The sequence below is a fragment of the Rhinopithecus roxellana genome, chromosome 16 (assembly GCF_007565055.1).
Source record: "Rhinopithecus roxellana isolate Shanxi Qingling chromosome 16, ASM756505v1, whole genome shotgun sequence".
NCBI classification, from domain to species: Eukaryota; Metazoa; Chordata; class Mammalia; order Primates; family Cercopithecidae; genus Rhinopithecus; species Rhinopithecus roxellana.
Genome location: NC_044564.1, coordinates 24829640 through 24845605, shown reverse-complemented (window position 1 = coordinate 24845605; position 15966 = coordinate 24829640). Strand labels below are relative to the sequence as shown.

Here is a 15966-nt window from a genome sequence, read left to right as displayed (position 1 = left end):
TCTTCCCCTTACAAAGGGCAGTGAAGGTCTATGGTTCCAACTACAAAAAATAATAATATCCTATTCCCAGAGTACTATGCAAACACTTTCAGAGTCATTCTCAGGGCACCATCCAAGCAGACAGGGCCTATTACCAACCCTTACTTATGTGAGAGAAGTAACGCCACACTACTTTGCTACGCTGGGCATATCCACCCGCAGCTGGGCCTCAGAGCAACTGATCTTGGGCTAGAGTTGGGGACCTGGACCTAGCAGGTCTTAGCATGTGTGTCTGCACTTGACCTGCCTCTAACCTGGAGGTAATGCTTGTGTTCTCCATCTGCCACAAGCAGTCCCAACAGCTCAAGCCAACCTTCCAACTAGTCATGTGGGGCCTTTTTTGCAGGCTCCTGGCTATATAATACTCACTCACACCATTTTGCACTGCAATAATTTTTATTTTTTTCCTTGGCAAAAAGTCAAGTGCTACATTTTTAAAAACAGAAAATCTCAATCAAATGCATTACCCATCACAGAAGAGGGTCTGGCAATAGTACAAAACATCCTTCTGAAGATTTTTTTTTTTTTTAATATACAAGTCAGTTTAAAATGATAGAAGTTCTGTGAGAACTAAGAAATCTACAGCCTGTAGTTTAATAATAGAAAAAAAAATTAAGATAATTAAAAGATCTATAGCATCCAGCATTTTGCTTAATTCCCTGTTTATAGCACCTATTTCTCTAGGTTCAAAGATGAGAATTCCAGAACCTGTGGTATGTGCTGTGTAACAAGTTAGGGTGGACTTGCTGTCTCTCCTCTCCAGCAGCCCCTCACCATTAAAAGGAGGATATGTATATATTTTTTTCCAATTTCCCTACTTACACCCAGAGAAGAGGGGGACAACTGGGAGAGCAAGTTAAAAAACTGGGGTACAGGAATAAATATGACTTTTCCTTTCCCCACAATGGGATGTTGACAGAAAAGCAGATTATGTGCTTAGAGGAATTCGTGGGTGGGAACAGCTGTTATCTTTGACATGATGTGTAAAAATCAGGGAACAAGTGGACATCACAGTCAGTCGCCTGCAAGTTAAAAAACCCCAGACTAAACAAGACAGTTCAAGGGAGGAACAGACAAATTACTAATCACATCGATGCTGTTACATGCACAATGATGCTGACTGCAGGCCAGCCTGTCACCATCTCAGGGCTAAGCCAGCAGAGTAGGAGGGGTGGCTTCAACCCCAAGTCCCGCTGCAGTGGGAAAATGAATATTCCACACATGAAGCACTCACTACACACAGATAAACCCCTGCTCACCCCCATCTTCTTAGGCTTAACCCAATTTAGAAAATAAAAGCAAAACCCATTGAGAAGATTGGAACAATGGCAGAGAGGATTCTCCTCAAAGTCAAGAGAACTACGGATGTGAACCTTAGCAGACTTGAGACTCCCAGCTCCAGGCCCCTTAAACACCAGATCAGGTCTTGAGGGGATGCAGAGAGAAGCTAGGATGGGGATTCTCTTTACCAAGTCCCATGAAGCCTTTTGCAGCCTCTAGAGCTGCACCTGGATGATGAGTCTGCTGTTTTAGGGGTGTGGTTACTGGCTAAGCAGATGTGAGGGTGGGAAGGGGAAGTGACACCAGCTTCCCACATGGGGGACACACAGGTGGGAAGACAGGTAGGGCTGGATCACTTTGCAGTCCTGGCACGGGAGGCCCCAGGAAGCCTGCAGTCTAACTCAAAAGATTTTCCCAGTGGTAATTTCTTTTCCTTTCTGTTTTTACTTCCTATTATCAGTGTTGTTAGACTTTAAAAAACAAGTTACAGACTAGTCTCAAAGCTGGACTCTGTGAATAAAGTTGTTTCTTTTATAAATATTTTAATTACAAGTAATCCTCATTCCAGGTAATTCAGTGACACACAGTACCTACAGGCACACAAGATCACACACTCACACTCACAAACATACACACACACACGCTGTCTCACACACACACACAGCTCCCAAACTTTCACAGAAAGTCTGACAGCAACCATATAATTATAAAGGAGCCCTACCTCTCAAGAGTGAAGTAAGGGTGAGAATGACTATTTCAGCCTAAAGAAGCCAGAGAGGGGAGAATGTGTGTCACTTAAAGAAAAATAGGGATTAGCAACAATGTTTGGTTGAAAAGCCAGAATAAAAGATAGTAAAATTTTGATTACCAAAGGGGAAAACAAAAAACCAAACAACCTTCAGATTTCTGTACAGAGCTTCTTCCTATTAAGTGCCTAAACTATAGGCAAACTTTGGTGTTCCCACTAAAACACAAGAGCCTCACACAATTAGGAAAACAAAAATCAAAAGAAACAAGGAAACTGAGGATGGAAGTTAGTGTAAATCTCTGCATTTGGGGAGCTGTCATTAACTCCAGAGCCCAGCATAGTTTCCATGGAGCCCTGAAGGGAGGGGACCTCCTGCCACAAAGAGTTTCGTTCCAGACGAGTCGTAGCAGTGGGTGTAAACAGCATTGGGGAAGAAGTCAATGTCTGAGAAGTAATTCCTCCAGGTTTCATCATGGTTCTATGGGAAGAGAAAGAGACTACAATTAGCACCTCTAGCCATGGGGCAGGAAAAGGGGGAGGAAGGGACAGGAATGCTTTCTGGTCTCCTTAAGGGAACAGGGTTCTACAGGTACAACCTCATGTCAGGAGATTCGCTGGTTGATTCTCATGGGAATTGGGGCCTCATTTTTCCAACTAAACATTAGGGAAGAACGGAGCAGCTGAAGAATTGCTATACAAAGCTCAGTTCTTCTCAGCACAGTTAGAACCAAAGTTCTGTTTTCCCTCCACCCGCTAGGCGCAGGAGAAAGAACCAAACACTTGAATAATTCACTGGAGGTAGGGCGCACTGGTTCACGGCTGTAATCCCAGAATTTTAGGAGGCCAAGGTGAGAGAATCACTTGAGCCCATGAGTTTGAGACCAGCCTGGGCAATGTGGCGAGACCCCATCTCTACTAAAAAAAATAAATTAGCCAGGCACAGTGCATATGCCTGTGGCCCCAGCTACTTGGGAGGCTGAGGCAGGAGGACTGCTTGAGCCCAGGAGTTCAAGGCTACATACAGTAAGCTATGATCACACTACTGCACTCCAGCCTGGGCAACACAGTGATGCTGTTTAAAAAAAAAAAAAAAAAAAAAAAATTCACTGAACAGGTGGGAGGTTCCTCTATTATGCCTTGGGGAAAATCCTAAGTCAACCAGTGTGTTTTACTGGGCCTCAGTTTTCCCACAGGTAACGTAGAGACACAAAAGCAAGATCAGGGGGAAGTCTTCTCCTGTTCCAAGGAGTACCTTTTACTGGTGAAAAAGTGTGAGTAGATGGTGTGTCAGTGGGGGCTGAGGGGTAGAGGAAGATAATTGTTCTGTTACTGTGTAGCAGTCATCTCAGGCAGGGGCTTACTCACCAGCCAGCCTTTGCCAGTGGTTAGTTTCAGATTCTCCCCTGCTAGTCTGGGCTTGGACCCGTAACAAGCTGAGAGCCTCTCTTCCAGAAATCTCTGAGCTCGGATGTCATAGAACAGCAGGGAGCCCTGCCCAGTTCCCACAGTGATGATGTGCTCATAGAAACTCACGGACCGGATTCCTGAAAGAGAGAAAAGTAAAAGGCAGTGAGGTGGGAGAGAATATTTGCTTGACTGTCTGCCAGCCTGAATTTCTGCAACACTGAGGTTCCACTGTCCACCCCACTCCCCTCAACGTATCAGACAGTGCTTTCCCAATGGCAAGTTAGCTCATGCAAAAGCAAAGAGAATCCTGATGCCATCCTGCCTATCCACACACTAACAGAAATCATCCAAGAAGCCTTGGAAAAGTGTCAGATTCCTGATGATGCTCACGATGCTTTTTACTGAAGACCATAAGTGCTCAGAACTTCCTTGCTTCCTCTCAACTCACTCTGGAGTCATCTTTTGTAACTCTAAACTTTTCTCCATCATATGTTTCCAACCTACACTGCAACTCAAGGTAATCTGCATATTTGTAAATCATTAGGTCATCAAGGATTCCTTATATTTGACCTAAAACCGCTACTATGGCAAATGCAAGAAGTCTTTTTTTATTTTTTGAGATGCAGTCTCACTCTGTCGCCCAGGTTGGAGTGCAATGGCACAATCTTGGTTCACCGTAATCTCTGCCGTCCAGGTTCAAGTGATTCTCTTGCCTTAGCCTCCCAAGTAGCTGGGATTACAGGCTCCCGCCACCACACTTAGCTAATTCTTGCATTTTCAGTACAGACAGGGTTTCACCATGTTGGCCAGGCTGGTCTTGAACTCCTGACCTCAAGTGATCCACCTCGGCCTCCCAAAGTGCTGCGATTACAGGCATGAGCCACTGTGCTCGGCCACAGTGCAAGAAGTCTTTATCTGGTATTAGATGTTTTGAGAGTGGCAAAAAGCTCAGAATTAAATACCCAAAGAAGTTTAAGACAAGTCATGTAATTACTTTAGATCACAAGGAAAACACATCTGCTGTACTTGGGGATCAAATCAGTGCTTGGGATATGAAGATGTCTCTTGGCATATAAGAACTCGATAATATTTGTGGAACCAGTATTTCCTTACTAGGTATGAAAATTACCCCCATTAAACAGTACCAAAAATCTCTTAAAACTTTTCACTGCATACATTATTACAGCCAAACCTATTTAGTCTTTTCTCTTTTTTTTTTTTTTGAGACAGAGTCTCCCTCTGTTGCCAAAGCTGGAGTGCAGTGGCTCAATTTTGGCTCACTACAACCTCCGCCTCCCAGATTCAAGTGGTTCTCCCACCTCAGCCTCCCAAGTAGCTGGAACTACAGGCACCCGCTACCACCCCCAGCTAATTTTTTTTGTATTTTTAGTAGAGATGGGGTTTCACCATGTTGATCAGGCTGGTCTTGAACTCCTGACCTCAGGTGATCCACCTGCCTCAGGCTCCCAAAGTGCTGGGATTACAGGCATCAGCCACTGCGTCTGGCCCTATTTATTCCTTTCTCTACTACTCTCATTATACATTATTCTTTGTTCTAAAATATAAGCATTTTAACTATAATTAAGAAAAAATAGGCTGGGCACGGTGGTTCAAGCCTGTAATCCCAGCACTTTGGGAGACCCAAGGCGAGTGGATCACTTGAGGTCAGGAGTTCGAGACCAGTCTGGCCAACATGGTGAAACACCATCTCCACTAAAAACATAAAAATTAGCTGGGCACAGTGGTACACGCCTGTAGTCCCAGCTGCTCAGGAGGCTAACGCAGGAGAATCGCTTGAACCTGGGAGGCAGAGGGTGCAGTAAGCTGAGATCACACCACTTCACTCCAGCCTGGGTGACAGAGCTAGACTCATCTCAAAAAAAATAAAAAAAAAAAAAGAAATAGCTGGGCACAGTGTCTCATGCCTGTAATCCCTATAATCTTAGCACACACTTTGGGAGGCTGAGGTGGGTGGCCCAAGAGTTTGAGACAAGTCTGGGCAACATGATGAGAACCTGTCTCTACAAAAATTAGCTGAATGAGGTGGTGGACGCTTATAGTCCCAGCTACTCGGGAGGCTGAGGTGGGAGGACTGCTTGAGCCTGGCAGGTGGAAGCTGTAAAGAGCCAAGATTGTGCCACTGTCCGCCAGCCTGGCCAACAGAATGAGGACCCTGTCTCCAAACAAAAGCTACTTTGCAGTATCTGCACAGGAATAAACACTACTTGAAAAAGAGAGGGTGAACTATAATCCACAGTGTGCCTTTTAGGACTCTCATGATAACACAGCCATCGTTTTGCATGAGAAAATGAGATAAAGTGAGATAAAGAATACAATTTGTTAAGTTGGATTCTGGTCCCTAGCTGTTCCCCCATTAAGCTGTGTGATGCTGGGCAAGTTATTTAGCTGGCTCTAGGTCTTATGTGTAAAACTATCTTTTCTCATCTGCTTCCCACAGGGTTCTTGGTATGACGAAATGGGATGTCAGAAAAAGGTATTCTGAAACCTTCAAAGTACACTAGAGTAAGTATTTTTTCCCTCTTCAATAAAGAATAAGGGTGCTCTTACAGAGAACATGCTATAAAAGATTTGAGGTGGAAGCTTAATTAGTGGTCAGCTTAATTAGTGGTCAGAACTAAACTCAGTATTTTCTTCAGCCTCATTGAGGTTTGTCATACAATATACGGCACATAAAGTATACAATTTGAGGTTCTAACATATGTATATATCCATGACATCATAACCACAATCTACATAATGAACATACTCATTACCCTGAGGTTTCCTCATGCCCTCTGTAAACTTCCTCCTTATCCCACCATGCCACATCTTAGCATAAATGCAATTTTAGTTCAGGCAGGACCACAGCAAAAAAATTACCACAGGACAGAAAGTAGGGTTCTCGGTCAGGTGCAGTGGCTCACACCTGTAATCCCAGCACTCTGGGAGGCCAAGGTGGTTGGATCACAAGGTCAAGAGATCAAGGCCTGGCCAACATAGTGAAACCCCGTCTCTACTAAAAGTACAAAAATTAGTTGGGCGTGGTGGTGTACGCCTGTAGTCCCAGCTACTCGGGAGGCTGAGGCAGGAGAATCACTTGAACTCGAAAGGCAGAGGTTGCAGTGAGCCGAGATCACGCCACTGCACTCCAGCCTGGTGTCAGAGCGAGATTCTGCCTCAAAAAAAATAAGAAAGAAAGTAGGGCTTTCTAAAAGAACATGGAAACTACCAACTAATATCCTCACTGGTGGCTTCCAACAAAGGCTTCTGTGGCCACACATTTGTCTGTGGTGTTTGAAAGCCTAGTGCTCTTTTGTGTCACTCCCCTCCCACCACCCCCACCTTTTTTTTTTTTTTTTGAGACAGAGTTTCGCTCTTGTTGCCCAGGCTGGAGTGCAATGGTGTGATCTCAGCTCACTGCAAACTCCACTGACCAGGTTCAAGTGATTCTCCTGCCTCAGCCTCCCAAGTAGCTGGGATTACAGGCATGCGCCACTGTGCCCGGCTAATTTTGTATTTTTAGTAGAGACAGGGTTTCTCCATATTGGTCAGGCTGGTCTCAAACTCCCGACCTCAGGTGATCCGCCCGCCTCGGCCTCCCCAAGTGCTGGGATTACAGGTGTAAGTCACCGTGCCCAGCCATCACTCCCCTTTTTGAACACATTTTTGTATGTTCCATACAGAGCACTATACCTGTTTGGAAACCAACAAAGAAACTGAAAGTCAGAACCCATATGCAGTTCAGCTGTAGGCCTGAGGTGCACACAGGGACTCTTACCACTGCCTCGCTCCCTGGAACAGACAGACTTGACATTGTATGATGGCTGCCGTGGATCCAAGAAGGAGACATGAGCTTGGGAGCCCACTGCGTACACTGACCATTCACTACCATAGGCCAGACACACGTTCTCACGGCAATATGGCAGTTTGGTGGAGAGGAGCTGAAAATAGAGGAGAGATATAACCATGGCATCAGCAGAGAGGCATAAACCACTGTGCTCGGCCACAGTGCAGGGATATTCTTTCTGGACTCCCACCTCGGTGGGCTTCCCTCATACAAAAGCCACATAAAATCAAGCCCTGATTACGGAAATAACACTGTTCCACCCCTAGGTATACAGGAGAAAGACGAGGTGACTGTAATAAACAATAAGACCTAGATAATGAAAGAGACAGGTTGGGGAAAAGGTAAATCTGGAATAAATAATCAGAAGTAGCTGGAAAGGCCAAGGCCTTTCTTGGTAGGCTGTTTCAACTATTCAGGTTGTTTCTGGGAATCGTTCCAGGGCACTAAAGCCATGGTCCCGCTCTGTTCTGTCTGCCAGTAAGGGCCACCTCAGTGCTTTTCAGATAAAGAGGCTGATCTCTGGCTACCCCCACCTCACCTTACCACCTGAATGGGAATTGTATGCTATAGAAAGCACACTCATGGGACTAGCTTATTCCCAGATAACCCCCATCTGCCTTAACCCTGGGTCTTTGTCAGTTAGCAAATCCTCAGTGGGTGCATACTACACATAAGAGCATACAAGGTCAGTGGAGCTCAAAGGCTATTGTGACATGAAGGAATCACTAATTCCTGGAACCCTGCTTCCTCTTGCAAAGTCCTCTAGGATAAGAAGACAAAAAGCCAGGCACTGTGGCTAACGCCTATAATCCCAGCACTTTGGGAGGCTGAGGCAGGCAGATCACCTGAGGTCAGGAGTTTGAGACCAGGCTGGCCAACCTGGTGAGACCCCATCTCTATTAAAAACACAAAAAATTAGCCAGCAGTGGTGGTACATGCCTGTAATCCCAGCTACTCAGGAGGCTGAGGCAGGAGAATCGCTTGAACCTGGGAGGCGGAGGTTGCAGTGAGCTGAGATCATGCCACTGCACTCTAGCCTGGGCAACAAAGTCAGACTGTCTCAAAAAAAAAAAAAAAAAAAAAAAGACAAATGATTTGCAAGTAGGTTTAACTCTGTAAAAGTTGCTTGTTGAGTCGCCCTTATCCAAAATGCTTGTGACTACAAATGTTTTGAATTTTGGATTTCTCCAGATTTTTTTTCTTTTTTTTGAGATGGAGTCTCACACTGTCTCGCAGGCCAGAGCGCAGTGGTGCAATCTCCGCTCACTGAAAGCTCCGCTTCCTGGGTTCACACCATTCTCCTGCCTCAGCCTCCCAGGTAGCTGGGACTACAGTTGCCCGCCACCACGCCCGGCTAATTTTTTGTATTTTTAGTAGAGATGGGGTTTCACCGTGTTGGCCAGGATGGTCTCCATCTCCTGACCTTGTGATACGCCCGCCTTGGCCTCCCAAAGTGCTGGGATTACAGGCGTGAGCCACCAAGCCTGGCCCAGGATTTAAAATATCTACATATATGTAATGAGCTATTCTTGGGGATGGCACCCAAATCTAACTGCAAAATTCATTTATGTTTCTTTTTTTTTGAGACGGAGTCTCGCTCTGTCCCCCAGGCTGGAGTGCAGTGGCACCATCTCAGCTCACTGCCAGCTCTGCCTCCTGGGTTCACACCATTCTCCTGCCTCAGCCTCCCGAGTAGCTGGGACTACAGGCGCCCGCCACCTCACCTGGCTAGTTTTTTGTATTTTTTTAGTAGAGACAGGGTTTCAGCAGGTTAGCCAGGATGGTCTTGATCTCCTGACCTCGTGATCCACCCGTCTCGGCCTTCCAAAGTGCTGGGATTACAGGCTTAAGCCACCACACCCGGCCTCATTTATGTTTCATATACATTTTATACACATAGACTGAAGGTAATTTTATATAATATTTTATTTTATTTTATTTTATTTTATTTTATTTTGAGACGGAGTTTCGCTGTGTCGCCCAGGCTGGAGTGCAGTGGCGCAATCTCGGCTCACTGCAAGCTCCGCCTCCCGGGTTCCCGCCATGCTCCCGCCTCAGCCTCCGAGTAGCTGGGACTATAGGCGCCCGCCACCTTGCCCAGCTAGTTTTTTGTATTTTTAGTAGAGACGGGTTTTCACCGTGTTAGCCAGGAGGGTCTCGATCTCCTGACCTCGTGATCCACCCGCCTCGGCCTCCCAAAGTGCTGGGATTACAGACTTGAGCCACTGCGCCCGGCCTTATATAATATTTTAAACAATTTTCTGCATTAAACAATGTTTGGTACACTGACCCGTCAGAAAGCAAAGGTGTCTGGTGTGAAATTTTCCACTTGTGGCATTGTGTTGGTGCTCAAATTTGGAGCCTTTTTTTTTTTTTCTTTTTTTTGAGAGAGTCTTGCTCTGTTGCCAGGCTGGAGTGCAGTGGCACGATCTCGGCTCACTGCAACTTTCGCCTCCTGGGTTCAAGTGATTCTCCTGCCTCAGCCTCCCGAATACCTGGGACTACAGGAGCCCACCACAACGCCCAGCTATTTTTGTATTTTTAGTAGAGACAGGGTTTCACCAGGTTGGCCAGGATGGTCTCGATCTCTTGACCTCATGATCCACCTGCCTCAGCCTCCCAAAGTGCTGGGATTACAGGCGTGAGCCACCATGCCCGACCCCTTTTTTTTTCTTTTTTTGAGATACGGTCTCACTTTGTCACCCACGCTGGAGTGCACTGGCAAAATTATGGCTCGCTGCAGCCTTGACCTCCTTGGCTCAAGCGGTCCTACCACCTCAGCACCACTACCCTCCAGTAGCTGGGACTACAGGCATATGCCACAATGTATGGCTAATTTTTAAATTTTTTTTGCAAAGATCGGGTCTTGTTGTGTTGCCCAGGCTAGTTTTGAACTCCAGGGCTCAAGCCTCCTGCTTCAGCCTCCCAAAGTGTTGGGATTACAGGCGTGAGACATTGTGCCCAACTGGATTTTGGAGCATTATGGATTAGGGATGATTAATTTGTATTGTAGATTAAGTCTATTTTCTCATTACCTTACATGATTATTTCAGAGATGGTTTATCTTAATTTGATCGATCTTCAATTGCCAAAGGTTCCTAACACTTAGGTTTTCCTTCTCATACAGCATGCCAAGTAGTTACTAATCTACAAAGAAATACTTAAATGCATTGTTGAGGAGGACTGCTAGTCAAAGGAGCCTCTAAGGAAGCTTTTGCAATATGAAAGAATCACCCTGTATTACTCTTTAAAGACTTTCCTGCAAGAGAGGCATACCAGACTCAAAATTTCATGTACTGTGCAAAAACATGCCCAGACCTTTGGAGAACTGGTCTTTTAAACAAGAATTGAGACCACGTGCAATGGCTCATGCCTGAACTCTCAGCACTTCAGGAGACCAAGGTGGGAGGATCGCTTGAGGTCAGGAGTTCAAAACCAGCCTGGGCAACATAGCGAGACTCTGTCTCTACAAAAAATTAACAAAACAAAACAAAACAAAAAACAACCAGATGGGTGTGGTGACACATGCCCATAGTCTCAGCTACTTGGGAGGCTGAGGCAAGATGATCGCTTATGCCCAGGAGTTCAAGGCTGCACTGATCCATGAGCCATGACTGCACTCCAGCTTGGGTGACAAAGTGAGACCCTATATTTACTGTCTCTAAAAATAAAAATACCAACCTCGCCAACATGGTGAGACCACGTTCCTAGTAAAAATACAAAAGAATACCTGGGTGTATTGGCAGACACCTGTAATCTCAGCTACTCTGGTGGTTGAGGCACAAGAATTGGTTGAACCCAGGAGGCAGAGGTTGCAGTGAGCCAAGATTGCACCACTGCACTCCAGCCTGGGCATCAGAGCGAGACTCTGCCTCAAAAATAAATAAATAGATAAAATAAACAAGAATGAAAAAGCTCAGCGAGAATTACAGTATTTTAACTGTAAGGTGAATTATTATGTAAAACCACCAAATCATGTTCATCACACCTTAGATAGTGTATTTTCAGCCTTCCAGAGATGAAAGTAGCCATCCAGAGACACTGCTCCCAATTCCTACAAGAGCAATGAAAACCAGGTTATATTATCATCCATAGCAACTACTTCACGATAATAAGCAGGAGAGGATTCTAAGGTCAGGGTCCTTTACTCCTATCTTGGGATGATTCCAGCAGAGGTGCCAGTAATTATTAGACCATTACTTCAGAACACAGCTGAATGGCATATTAAATTGAGGCTGCCAGTAATAACACAGGCACCCATGGTTCAAAAACTCCTCACTATGCCATCATTTCCTCAACATCCTGTTGGAGAGTTAAAGCAGGGCACACATGTGAAGGACAGTTTCATAATATAGTGTGAGAATTTCTGTAAGTGAAGAGTCTAATCTAGGAGAGATGAATCTATCCTTAGGCCATAAATATAGATGGGATAGGAGGCTGAGGGACTACCCTTCAAACTGTGGCCTGATTCAGATTTTGGAGAAGCCTTTCTCTGGCTCTGGGTATATATTCTGACACTGCTTTTTTTTTTTTTCGAGACGGAGTCTTTCTCTGCGGCCCAGGCTAGAGTGCGGGGGTGCAATCTTGGCTCACTGCAACCTCTGTCTCCCAGGTTCAAGCAATTCTCCTGCCTCAGCCTCCCGAGTAGCTGGGAATACAGGCACATGCCACCATGCCCAGCTAATTTTTTTGCATTTTCAGTAAAGATGAGGTTTTACCATGTTGGCCAGGCTGGTCTCAAACTCCTGACCTTGTGATCTGCCTGCCTCGGCCTCTGAAAGTGTAGGGATTACAGATGTGAGTCACTGCACCTGGCTGACATTCTGCTTTTATTAAAACCTCAGCATCAGATCTGACTCAATAAGGTAAGACTTAGTGGAAATGTGAAGCGGAAGTAGGCAGTTAAGAATACTGGTTAGGTGTGATGGCTCACGCTTGTAATCCCAGCACTTTGGGAGGCCAAGGAGAGTGGATCAACTGAGGTCAGGAGTTCGAAACCAGCCTGGCCAACATGGTGAAACCCCGTCTCTACTAAAAAACACAAAATTAGTCACGCAGAGTGGTGCATGCCTGTAGTCCCAGCTACTTGGGAGGCTGAGGCAGAAGAATTGCTTGAACCTGGGAGGCGGAGGTTGCTGTGAGCTGAGATCGCGCCATTCTACTCCTGCCTAGGTGACAAGAGCAAAACACAGTCTCAAAAAAAAAAAAAAAAAAAAAAAAAAAAAAGGAATTAATACCAAAGAGAAAAAAAGTGATTGTTTTCAGAAGCAGGTATGAAAATCATGCCCAGAATAGAACACCTGCAAAGGCATGTGCAAATGAGAGACAGTCAAATCAGGGTGGCCCTAGGGGAATTCTGTGAGGCTGACCCACAAATATAGACCACTCAGAGAAACACTGCAAAGACCAACTGAAGGGGTGGGTTTCAGAGCCTCAGTTATAATTTCTCACCAGCATCACTCAGCCTTTAAGAGGGGATGTGTGGGCTCAGAACCATGCTATGTAGCAAGCACTGATGGGGAAGGAAAAAGGAGTGCATATCCCAAGACATAAGCAAGAAGAATAGACTTCAGGGATCCCTACACAAGTTCATACCTTGTTCTTGCTGTTGAAGGCCAGAGCCCGAACCTTGCAGTTGTCAGGGTTTGTGTCCTCTTTGGGGATGTCCTTTAAGGCCTTGTGAGTGATGTGTGCATACACAGGGACCCGCGACACATTGTGTCTTGCATCACTTTTGATCAAAACATCATCTGTCACCTCCCAGAGTCCCATAGAACCATCACGTGAGCCTGCAGGGCCAGGAGAACACAGATGTCAGATATACCCACCCCTCTATGGGAAATCCCACAGACGCCAAAGTGGGCTTTCATAGACTATGAAGTCTAGCTGTGCATCATCCTCATATGTGCTGAAGCTTGGCCAGATGGCCCACCCTGAACACAGAGCAGCAGGCATTTTAATAGCTACGCTAAGAGAATTATTCACCTAAGGTCTAGGCATTAAAACATTTAAGTTTGACATGGTTGTTGAAATTTATTTTTTATTATTTTTTGAGAGAGTCTTGCTTCGTCGCCCAGGCTGGAGTGCAGTGGTACGATCTCAGCTCACTGCAACCTCCGTCTCCTGGGTTCAAGTAATTCCCACGCCTCACCCTCCCGAGCAGCTGGGATTATAGGTGCCTGCTCCATGCCCGGCTACTTTTTTTGTATTTTTGGTAGAGACAGGGTTTAACCATGTTGCCCAAGCTGGTCTTGAACTTCTGAGCTCCAGTTATCAGCCTGCCTCGGCCTCCCAAAGTGCTAGGATTACAGGCATGAGCCACCACACCTGGGTGGCTCATGGGGGGACAGAGTTTCACTCTTGTTGCCCAGGCTGGAGTGCAATGGTGTGATCCTGGCTCACTGCAACTTCCGCCTACTGGGTTCAAGCGATTCTCCTGCCTCAGCCTTCCGAGTAGCTGGGATTACAGGCATGTGTCACCACGCCCGGCTAATTTTGTATTTTCAGTAGAGACAGGGTTTCTCCATGTTGGTCAGGCTGGTCTTGAACTCCAGACCTCAGGTGATCCACCCACCTCAGCCTCCCAAAGTGCAGGGATTACAGGTGTGAGCCACTGCCCCTGGCCCACAATCCTTTTATTAAGAATGACTGTTCCAGACTGTTCTTTATTAAGAATTACCATTCACACCTGTAATCCCAGCACCTTGGGAGGCTGAGGTAGGTGGACCACCTGAGCTCAAGAGTTTGAGACCAGCCTGAGTAACATGGCGAAACCCCATCTCTACCAAAAATACAAAAAATTAGCCAGGCTTGGTGGTGCACACCTGTGGTCCCAGCTATTCAGGAGGCTGAGCTGGGAGGATAGCTTGAGCCTGGGAAGCAGAAGTTGCAGTGAGCTGAGATTGTGCCACTGACTCCAACCTGGGTGACACAGTGAGACCCCATCTCAAAAAAAAAAAAAAGATAATAATGACGACTGTTCTAGGCTGGGTACAGTGGTATATGCCTTTAATCCCAGCACTCTGGGAGGCCGGGTAACATGGCAAAACCCTGTCTCTACAAAAAATACAAAATTAGCCAGGCGTGGTGGTAGCGCAAACCTGTAGTCCCAGCTACCCGGGAGGCTGACGTGGGAGGGTCACTGGAGCCTGGAGAGGTCAAGGATGCAATGAGCTGGGATCACACCACCACTCTGGGCAACAGAGTCAAGACCCTGCCTCCAAAAAAAAAAAAAAAAAAGAAAAAGAAATGACTGTTCTACATAAATAAAATGAATGCTTAAAAAGATAAATCACTTCTCTTAGCAAACAATAATAAAGCTTAAAAAACTAGGCCAGGCACAGTGGCTCATGCATGTAACCCCAGCACTTTGGGAGGCTGAGGTGGGTGGATCACGAGGTCAGGAGTTCGAGATCAGCCTGAAACATGGTATAAGCCATCTCTACTAAAAAGACAAACATCAGCCGGGCATGGTGGCGTGCGCCTGTAGTCCCAGCTACTCAGAAGGCTGAGGCAGGAGAATCGCTTGAACCTGGGAGGCGGAGGTTGCAGTGAGCTAAGACATGGCCACTGCACTCCAGCTGGGCGACAGAAGACTCCGTCTCAAAAAAAAAGAGGAACAGCCGGGCGCAGTGGCTCACGCCTGTAATCCCAGGACTTTGGGAGGCTGAGATGGGTGGATCACGAGGTCAGGAGATCAAGACTATCCTGGCTAACACAGTGAAACCCCGTCTCTACTAAAAATACAAAAATTAGCCGGGCGTGGTTGTGGGCACCTGTAGTCCCAGCTACACGGGAGGCTGAGGCAGGAGAATGGCATGAACCCGGGAGGCAGAGCTTGCAGTGAGTGGAGATCATGCCACTGCACTCCAGCCTGGGTGACAGAGCGAGATTCCATCTCAAAAAAAAAAAGAGGAACAAACAAAAACAAAAAGTAAGTTTATATTCCCATTCAGAAATAATCCACCATCACAATACCCATATACAAAGATGTTTATTCAGAACACTCAGTATGTTCAACAATAGGGTTATATTATATCCATAAAACGGAGTACCAAGAAATTATGTTTTAGGCCAGGAATAGTGGCTCATGCCTGTAATCCCAGCACTTTGAGAGGCTGAAGTGGGAGGACTGCTTGAGCCTAGGAGTTTGAGAGCAGCCTGGGCAACAAAGTAAGACCCAGTCTCTATAAAAAATAGAAATAATTAACTGGGTGTGGTGATGTGTGTTATAGTCCCAGCTACTTGAGGGGATCTCTTAATCCTGGGAGTTCGAGGTTGCAGTGAGCAATAATCACACTACTGCACTCCTGCCTAGGTAACAGAGTGAGACCCTGTCTCAACAACAACAACAACAACAACAACAACAACGTGTTTTAAAATTATTTTTCCTTTTTTTTTTTTTTTTTGAGACGGAGTCTTGCTCTGTCGCCCAGGCTGGAGTGCAGTGGCCGGATCTCAGCTCACTACAAGCTCTGCCTCCCGGGTTCACGCCATTCTCCTGCCTCAGCCTCCCGAGTAGCTGGGACTACAGGCGCCCGCCATCTCGCCCGGCTAATTTTTTGTATTTTTTAGTAGAGACGGGGTTTCACCGTGTTAGCCAGGATGGTCTTGATCTCCTGACCTCGTGATCCGCCCGTCTCGG

At 46.1% G+C, this 15966-nt stretch overlaps 1 protein-coding gene across 2 annotated transcripts in view; it reads right to left on the bottom strand.

Moving 5' to 3' along the window:
* Positions 1–416: 416 nt before the first annotated feature.
* The window catches only part of DCAF12 (DDB1 and CUL4 associated factor 12), a 34764-nt gene continuing 19214 nt past the window's right edge, over positions 417–15966 (bottom strand). For both annotated transcript variants that reach the window (XM_010385765.2, XM_030919675.1), the window contains exons 5-9: positions 12918–13111; positions 11311–11376; positions 7254–7416; positions 3434–3612; positions 417–2546 (exon numbers count right to left, since the gene is read on the bottom strand). In XM_010385765.2, coding sequence (XP_010384067.2) covers positions 2388–2546; positions 3434–3612; positions 7254–7416; positions 11311–11376; positions 12918–13111 — 761 coding nt within the window. In that variant the 3' untranslated portion in view covers positions 417–2387. The remainder of the gene's footprint in view (positions 2547–3433; positions 3613–7253; positions 7417–11310; positions 11377–12917; positions 13112–15966) is intronic.